This window comes from Thrips palmi, unplaced genomic scaffold, assembly GCF_012932325.1.
Source record: "Thrips palmi isolate BJ-2018 unplaced genomic scaffold, TpBJ-2018v1 HiC_scaffold_15, whole genome shotgun sequence".
NCBI classification, from domain to species: domain Eukaryota; kingdom Metazoa; phylum Arthropoda; class Insecta; order Thysanoptera; family Thripidae; genus Thrips; species Thrips palmi.
This window is the reverse complement of record NW_023144624.1, coordinates 502,297-511,258: the sequence shown is the minus strand read 5'-3', so window position 1 is coordinate 511,258 and position 8,962 is coordinate 502,297. Positions and strand designations below refer to the sequence as shown.

At 59.7% G+C, this 8,962-nt stretch overlaps 1 protein-coding gene and 1 non-coding gene across 2 annotated transcripts; one reads left to right on the top strand and one right to left on the bottom strand.

Moving 5' to 3' along the window:
* Positions 1 to 898: 898 nt before the first annotated feature.
* LOC117641274 (hypertrehalosaemic prohormone) lies at positions 899 to 4,661 on the bottom strand. Its single transcript, XM_034378446.1, has 3 exons — positions 4,510 to 4,661; positions 1,225 to 1,393; positions 899 to 1,125 (listed from the first exon to the last, which is right to left on the bottom strand). The coding sequence occupies exons 1-3, from the start codon at positions 4,533 to 4,535 to the stop codon at positions 1,081 to 1,083; spliced, it is 240 nt and encodes a 79-aa protein (XP_034234337.1). The 5' UTR covers positions 4,536 to 4,661; the 3' UTR covers positions 899 to 1,080.
* A 4,147-nt stretch (positions 4,662 to 8,808) lies between these two features.
* Positions 8,809 to 8,880, top strand: Trnah-gug. The gene has a single exon. It is a non-coding gene; the product is annotated as a tRNA-His (tRNA).
* The last annotated feature ends 82 nt before the right edge of the window (positions 8,881 to 8,962 follow it).

Below are 8,962 nucleotides of genomic sequence, written 5' to 3'. Positions count from 1 at the left end.
AGGCACTTCCCAAATTTTGGACACTTAGGTTTTTTGATGATTTCCCAAACGATTGAGCCACACAGACTTGCCTAATTTCCCCTTACACTTTTTTTAGCACTTTTCAACAAAATTTTCTGATAAAAATTATTGTTTTTGGGCCCTTATTAAAGGGCTTTAGGGGCGGCAAGGGTCGGGTTGGTGCTGGAATGTTACGCGAGGGTACTAGGAGTCCGACCGAGTCGCGAGGGACGGCGGGAACGCCGTGGCTGTGAGAAAAAGGGCGAAATTTGCCAAAAAAACCCCTATTTTCACTTTGGGAGCGAGCGCGACCCTAAATTTGTCCGAATGCTTGGGGCCAAAAGAATTTTTTCCCTTTTTTTTCATTTAGAACTTATTTTTCAAGTGCCCCGTGAGCAAACAGAACATGTAATTTTTCGTGGGACAGTCTAGTGTGTGTGTGTGTGTGTGTGTGTGTGTGTGTGTGTGTGTGTGTGGTGTGTTTGTGAGCGTGTTATTTTCTATGTATTTATAAACAGAACTTATTTTGATTTCCATGTTGTCTTTCGAGTCGACCGATTTGTGAGGGTACGCTTGTTCTGGTCCTCTTTTCCTTTCTGTAGGCGGACGCAGAGGAATCACCCCAGTCCAGTCGCACTTTTTGCCTACTTTATAGGTGTTCGGCGGACTGCGTGTCCATGCCTTCCTTCGGTCGCATTGTATTGTTGGTCATCTCATTGACACGCGACAACTGGGGTCATGAACCGCCCTCTGGTACGCGCGCGCCTTGCTAGCGCCTTGCTAGCGGCATTTTTATTTCAGCTTTCTGTCTCAATTACTAAACCAACGTAAATCCAGTTGATTTTTTTTTTATCATACGTGTGAGGAAGGTAAAATTTTCCAATGAATAGACATAACGTGTTTTTCTTAATGCCCCCTTCTCCACAAGGATTCATAACATTTTATTTTTGGGAAGTACATTCGGCACCCAGCATAAACCAAACTTCAACATTTTGTTGGAAGGTACAGAATTTTCAGAAACTAAGCGTGCAGACTGCAATAATGTGAAATGTAAGTAATGCATAGAACTGTGCTTGAAACTCAATTGTTGAACTTTTCACAGTCGGACAGCTTCTGTGCTTCGTCCTGCAACAAGGGAAGTACGGAGGGAAAACGGTCAGCATTAAATGTTGTAATTCTTCGTACGGATAACGTCAGCGAATTAAAGCGACCACAGCGACTGACCTGGATGAGCTTGTAGAGATACATAAGCGAGTCCATGGACGGCTTGCAGGCCTCCTGCTGCGGGGCGCCGCGCTTGCCCCAGCTGGGCGAGAAGTTGACCTGCGCCGTGACGGCCGTGGCACACAGCACGCACGCCACCACCAGCAGCATGGCCACCTGCCGCAACAACCTGAGGGACAGGCAGAGTCAGTCAGTTCCCAGCAACCTCACCGCTAGCACAACGACAACGAATGATGATCTACCAGGGCGTCTACGCGATTTAATGTAAAGTGTTGATGTCTTTCCGAAGGCATTCCCTTAGTTAAAGGGGGTGGTTTTCGCGCCCCGTTTTACCAGTGGTGCCGGCATGCCCCTGCCTGGCCTCGGGGCGGCCTACCTTCCGGGCGTCGGGGACTGCCGGCGCGCGGAAAGTAATTGAATACAAGTCCAGGCCACGCGATTACCCCCCCTTCTGTGAAGCAAGGCGGGCGGCTCGTCGTTGCGCCCTAATATGTATGCAGATCCCGCGGGAACGGCGGGGAAACGAAGTGCGCAGTTTTATTGAGATGTCGGAAATTGAAACCGCGGCCTCCGTCTTCATGGTCTTCATCCCACGCGGCCCGCGTAGCGCCGCCTAGGCCCGCGGTGAAACACCAGTACTCGAAGCTTCGAGGAACGGCCAGGCCGTCGGCCAAGCCGCAGATTCTCCCCCCCCCCCCCCCCCCGTCTCTGGATCCGCCCTTGCCTGGCCGAACGCGTTGCGCGGCGGCTGCACCCGCACTGTCGACGTTTTTTCCACGGAACGCACGAGCGCGTCGCGCCAAGGCGCAGTGGCAACGAGGAGCGCAGAGGCTCAGAGAAAACTTTCAGTTCCTTTGTCATCCGCCGTCTGCGACATCTCAGCGAGCGGTACGCAATCACTCCATTCAGAAAGTTATCGATAACGCGGAGAGTGATTGAAACAGAAGCGTAAGTAACGGGCCGGGGCCGGGCTCCGCGCCGCTCTGCGCTCTGTGCGCCCCACCCCCACCCCGCCGCTTCCCCCCTCGCCCGGAGAGACTGCGGTGGCCTCGGCGGCGGCGCCCTGCCGTCCCGGGAGTGCCCCTGCAGTGTAAAACAATACGGGTTCTAGGGAACCCCTAAAAATATGAACACAGCCAAACTTCATCGCGATATCCCGTCTAGCGACAGGTGGCAGGCATTGGCTAGAGTGGGGGCGGGGCCAAACCCGGATGAATTCATCGCAAAAGAGACGCAAGGTTTAAATTCATCATCAGATTTTAGGTCAGATCCCCACACCGAATATTTTATTCAGTATTATCACAAAACAATACTTGCATTATTTTTTTCAAACTACCTGATAACAAAATAATCGAAATCAGGGCGCGAACGAGGTCCGTGACTCGTGCTTCCAATTGGAACTGGAGTAAGGCAGGCCCGGGCAGGCTGGCCACGTAGACGAGATGCGCTTCCGGCGCGGAACTCCGGAAGGGACGTTACGAGGCCGGAAACCGGAAACGGAGCCTTGCCGCGCCGCCCCGCGCCGCCTCGCGCCGCCTCGGAATCGCCTTCACGAAGCCGGGAAGGCAACCAGGAAGTGCAAAACGAGTGCAAAAAGGGAAAATCGCGTCGCTCTTTTTGGTTTATCGTCAGGCGGAAAAACTGCCGCGGCTGTGGGGCTCGAACCCGCGTTCCCATGATCCCACAGCTTAAATCTGACGCTTATTGGACCAATCGGCCAACCCGACTGGGGCCACGAGTGAAATGAATCCCGACGCATACTGTACCGAGCTGACTATCAGACCGAGCTAATAAACCTTGTGCCCCTCGGCGACTTCGAAGTTCTGCTCCGCTAGTTTCCATTTGGGGGTGTTTCCTCCTGTTTCAGTGTCCCGGACTCAGTGCACCGCACCGGCCCCAGACCCTCGAATGCAAAATGCATTGAGGGAGTTGCCCGCGGCCGTGCCGCGCCAGGCTGGCCGGCTGCCGCCCAGGCGGCCAAGGCATGGCCAACAGCCAAGGCATGGCCAAGGCATGCCAAGGCAGGCCAAAGCAGGGGCCAAATGGCAGGCATGGCCAACATGGCCAAGGCATGGCCAAGGCATGGCAAGGCATGGCCAAGCATGGCCAGGCATGGCCAAGGCATGGCCAGGGCATGGCCCAAGGCATGGCCAAGGCATGGCCAGGCATCGGCCAAGGCATGGCCAAGGCATCGGCCAAGCCCGCATGGGGCCAAGGCAGGGCAAGGCATGGAATGCCAAGGCATGCGTGGCCAGCAGGCCAAGGCATCAGAGCCAAGGCATGGCCAAGCATGGCCAAGGCATGGCCAAGGCGACTGGCGCAAGGCATGGCCAAGGCAGTGGCCAAGGCATGGCCAAGGCATGGCCACAGGCATGCCCAAAGGCATGGCCAAGGCATGGCCAGGCATGGCCAAGGCACCTGGCCAAGGCATGGCCAAGGCATGGCCAAGGCATGGCCAAGGCATGGCCAAGGCATGGCCAAGGCATGGCCAAGGCATGGCCAAGGCATGGCCAAGGCATGGCCAAGGCATGGCCAAGGCATGGCCAAGGCATGGCCAAGGCATGGCCAAGGCTATCCAAGCTCCGGACCGCTCCCTGGCCGCTGCCTGGCCACTGCCTGGCCACTCCATGCATTCTGCACGGGGGCCTCGGCTTCCCATTCACTGATGTTCGCTTAACCAATCTAAAGCGCCCCGGGTCCCCCAGGTCTCCCAGGCCCAACACGCGTTCCCCTTACCCACCGTTCGGCGGCAGCAACTCAACTCTCTCCCCTGGGCATCTCAGAGCACCAAACAAAATTATACGATAATCATCATCCCTTATTTTTCAGATCCACTTTTGGAGCGGATACGCCTATCTTCGCACCCAGCGAAAAGTCTGCACGCACCAACTCAACCGTGCCTCCAGTTTATTTTCAACCCTGGGGAACAGAAAAGGAGCGAGAGGGGTTGCCTCTCGGCTTGCCTTCTATCGACAATCGAAACGTCGGTTGCCGTTCGGCTCCGCGCAGAGGACTGAGACAGAGGGTCGTTTACGTCGCTCTGTAGCTATCGCTCTCATGGGGCGTCGCGAATAGATACGAGAGAGACAGAGCGACGTAAACGACTCTCAGTCGACCGGTGGCTGCTCGCCTGAGGGCTAGGCAACCCAACTGGCAGCTGACCCGGAACCCGAGCCCGGAGCCGGAGGCAACCCGTCTACCCGTCCACGCACTCCGTCCTCTTGCGCCAAGGACTGTCGGCAGTTGGTGCTTCAGTCCTTGGCGCGCACAGTGCACCGCACCTACCTCGAAGAGTACTGCATGCCGGTCATCCCGGAGGACAGGGCCGAAGCTGTCTGCACGGCTATGCGGGGCTTGACGGGCTTCACTTGCTGGACCAGCAAGGACGTGCGAGCGCAGGACGGCGACGTAGACACCGCAGTGGACACCACAGTGGCGCTGGGGCGAGTGAGGGCCTCGGGGTGGGGGCGGCGCCTTATAAGGGGGCCGTGGGGGGTTGGGGCGGGGCGCGGCGGGGCGGGGCGTGGGCGTCGCGGGAGGGGTAGCACGCAGCGGACGCAGCGGACGCAGCGACGCTCCGGGTCTTCGTCGAACGGAATTGGTACCGAGTCGACTGTTCGAAACTTTACAAGATTCTGCGTCGTCCGCACGATCCAATGAGCCAAGACGAAACGTCGCAGTCCGCGGTGGCAGAGCCCAGTGTGATGCGATCTCTGAAAAGAAAGGTCATCCGTGGGTACGGAACCGTTTTGCTCGTTCAAGGAAACATTTGTCGGGTGTCATAGTCACCGATTTCTTCGAAATTTCAGAATTCGGTAAGTATGGCAAACTCAGGGCGGCGACCTGCTGCGCTGCTGCTGCGCGCGGTGCGCCGCGCCGGCCTGCCCCTGCCGCCGCTCCCTCCAACAGGTTGACGGCGGGTCCATGTTCATCCTGGCGCACTATTTGTCTTGCTCGGCGTGGCGCGGCGTGGCGCGGCCGGACGCGGCCGGACGCGGCGTCCACACGCACGCCGCGATCGGAGTTGGCGCGGAGTTGGCCGGAGAGGCTGCTTTGGGTACAAGAGTACCGCGCCGGCGGGTCGGCGTGGAGGGCGGGGGGCCGAAATGGGCGGCGCTGCGCGGCGGCGCTAGGACGGCAAGGACTGCTAGGTGCGTCCACGGGTTTAATGCGGCTAAATGCATTGTTGTTGTACGTCGGGGCGGGGCGGGCGGGGCACTACTCCCCAAGGACCACCTCCCCCTCCCCTCCCTGACCGTCCGCCCGCCCCGCGGCCACCCCCGTTTGCCGGCGCGCATGTTCGTATTAGCGGCCAGCACGGGCTGGGCGCGCGGGCGCGGTGCCTGGTGCCCCCAAGACTGATTCCGCGACGAACGAGCTGTTCGGATTCACTCTCAAAGTGCGAGCGACCTACACACTGCACGACTGCCGAGTGATTCCGAGGAAGCGTCTCGCACCCATCCGCGGGCAAACAGCTGGAGTGCGAGCCACGCGCGAGGTTGTTTTGGAACTTCGGCCCTGCCCTGCCCTCGAGTAGTCACGCGTGTGGAAGGGCCCCGGACCAGCTCCAGCAGTGCTTCCGTACAGCGCTTCGTCGCTCTGTCTCTCTCGCACCCCTACGCGACGTGCCATGAGTGCGAGGGAGACAGGGCGACGACGAGGGCGCATAAGCAGCGCGGTGGTGCGTCGTGTTGGTGTTCGCGGTCGTGGTCGCGCTGCGCGCTGCCGAGTTTACATTGCGCGGGGCGGCTAGGCGGCTAGGCTAGGCTCCCGGGGACGCGCTGCAAATCAAGACCCGGCCCCGCCGGCCCCGCCCCGCTGGCCCGAAGGTTTATTGCTTTATCAAACACAAAGTCCGGCAGGTGCCGTGGCGCTTGCTGCCTGGCTGCCTGGCTGCCTGCCTGGCCTGCCTGCCTGCCTGCCTGCCTGCCTGCCCGCCCGGCGCTCGGCCCGGCGGGAGCGTGGCGGCCCTGGCAGGGCTGGCAGCCCAGGCCTCCGCGGAGTTCGGGGCGTTCGGGGCGCCAAATTCACAGAGACAAACCATGGGCAAACACAACACAACACAGCGCCGCGCGGCAAAGCGAGGCAAAGCGAGGCAGAGGCAGCGACGCAGCGACGCAAAGTGACAACAAGAGGCCGTCTAACGAGTCTAACGAGGCGAGGGCCGCCATGCCGCCATGCCGCGCCACCTGCAGGCTGATTCCGAACACTGCCTTGTCGCTCTGTCACTCTCGCGCCCCAATGGACCACCCCATTAGTGCGAGAGAGACAGACCGACGACAGCCCTGTTCGGAATCAGTCTGCTGCAGGCCTCCGTTCGAAAGACGCTCTCGTCGCGCTCCATCTCTCTCGCACTCATGGGGCGTCCCGCAGGGGTGCAAGAGAGACTGAGCACGGCGGGCTGACGGGGGTGCGTACAGAACTGGGGAGGTTTTTGGAACGGTTAGCAGGACGCTTTGTAGCCCTCCGTAGTCGATGGTGCTGGTTTTCAGCGTGTACCTTTTCCCACCATTGTTGGTGATCATGGTCCATTTTCCAAGTCCCAAAGTCGGCCGATCGGTCAAGCAAACCTCAAGTCCCGCAACAATCACTTCGGATCGAGCGGTTCGCGGAGCGCGGAGGGAATTCGTTATGCAGATGGGCGAGCAAAACTTCTCTCCAAGTCCGGCGAACTGACCAGCGGCAGCGGCGCGCTTGGAGTTGAGACGGTGCAAATGAGGCTCGAAAGGTGCGGCCTCTGCCGGCGGCGCAAATAGAGCGAGCGGAGCCCTCTGGCGGCCGCGATGCCGTATCGGGAATCAGGAGGAGGAGGAAAGGAAAGGGAAACAGCGCCGCAGCGGCCGCAGCAAACGATGTGATGTACACCCCCTGCTCCTTTCCCGCCCCGATCGGCAGCCGTCTGATTCCGAGCACTGCTTTCGTCGCTCTGTCTCTCTCGCACTCATGGGGCGGTCCGTAGGGGTGCGAGAGAGACAGAGCGACGAAGCAGTGTTCGGAATCAGACGGCAGGCCTTTTCATCCCGCCGCGAGTGGCACGGTGGCCCCCACGTGGCCCACACGACGTGGCCCACACGTGGGTGCAGCAGGCGAGGCCGTGGGCCGACGGCGTGGACGGGGCGGGGCGGACGTCGGGCGGAGCTGGAGCAAGTGCGCGTCGCATTGTCAACGCGGGCTTCCCTGCTATTCCGAACCTACCGCGGCGCCGGGCGCCAGGGTTGGCCGAGTTGGACATGATCGGTGATTTGACCTCTACCTCCACCCCGCTCCTTGAAGGAGGTGGGGGATATGGACTTCAAAGCAAGGAAAAAGGTATATACGGGTTTACGTTCGTCGTGGTTCCTTCCATCCGCTCCTGGAATCTTAATTTGACCCCCCTTTCTCTTCAAAGTTGGCCTTTATGAAGTAAATGGTAACTGATGTGGCTTCTGAGAAAATCCCCTCCATCTCTCGACTTTTCCACGGCACCCAGGGGACCACCCCGCATGAGACTCCGTACGCATTCTTTGGGCCACGACTTTTCAGTCCAAATCTCATAAACGTCTCGAATTGAAAAAAAAAACATCCATCGAACATCTTGAAATTTCAGATAGAATCGGATAGAATTTTGAATGAAAGTTAGCCTCTGACGCTGTCTATGTGGTAAAGCTCCGCCGGGCTCCGCCGGGCCGGGCCCCGGGATGTCGTCGGCGTCGTCCTCCTCTTCCCCTTTGTGGCCGTGCGGCTGGTGCGGCTGGTGTGGCCCGTGCGGCCCGTGCGAGACGTGCGTCGTGCGTCCCACCCGTTGCCGCCTCCAGTGCCGCGGTGCCGGCTGAGTCCATTCTGGTGCCACAAAGCGAACAGGCGAGGCGAGCGGGGCGAGCGAGGCAAGGGCCTTGTGGGGCCTCCCAGTCAGATTGCTTGTCCTTTCTGTGGCTAATTGTATGGCTGTGCGACGCCGTGCCGTGCCCTGCCGTGCCGTACCATGTGCACGCCGGGGCGTCGCTGTTTTCTCCACGTTCATTGGCTTCCCCCGCCCCGGCCTTCCCTCCCCGTCCCCACCAAGCACCGTCCCGCCCCGCCACGCCCCGCCCCGCCACGCCCCGCCCCGCCCCGCCCCGCCACGCCCCGCCCGCGCAGCAGGGCAGAAAAACAAGCGTAGTTTTCGTGGATGTCGAGCCCGCCGAGTGGCGAGATGTGACGTATAAATATAGAAAGAAACGGCATGGAAGACCTTTCGATTTGCAACCCAGGTCATCGCTCGACCATGAACGGAGCGTGGCTTTCGGTCTTGGAGTTTACTGTGCCGACGACGAGCAGGCCTGCGTGTTCCCTCTTGCTTGGCCGTTGTGGCCGTGTGACCCCGAAATCATTTTCGTCGTCGAAACGTAACGCGATCGCGCGCGAAGGGACGCGCGGTTTGAAAGGCAGTCCCTCTTCGCGCCACTGCCACTGTGTCCCCCCCCTCCCCTCCCCTTCCCCCCGGCCTCCGCTCCGCTCGCTCAACAGAGCTTCGGACGGCCACCGGCAGGCAGCGCTCGCGCCGCGCGGCCACTGCCGCTGCGTGTTGTCGCTTTCCAACGCGCCCCTCCTCAACATCCCGGGTTAGCCGTGATCGTATAGTGGTTAGTACCTTGCGTTGTGGCCGCAATAACCCAGGTTCGAATCCTGGTCACGGCAATCGGGATTCTTTTTCCTCGTCATGTTTTCGGTGAGACAAATGTTATGCAATATGTTAGATTGATTGTGCGTGATCCACGAT

What these genes read in the sequence shown, in the direction of transcription:
- LOC117641274 (XM_034378446.1), bottom strand. Translation starts at nt 4,535, where the DNA reads ATGACCGGCATGCAGTACTCTTCGAG. An exon ending in GGCATGCAGTACTCTTCGAG is followed by an intron (nt 1,394 to 4,509) that starts GTAGGTGCGGTG and finishes CCTGTCCCTCAG; the next exon opens with GTTGTTGCGGCAGGTGGCCA. An exon ending in ATCTCTACAAGCTCATCCAG is followed by an intron (nt 1,126 to 1,224) that starts GTCAGTCGCTGT and finishes CCCTTGTTGCAG; the next exon opens with GACGAAGCACAGAAGCTGTC.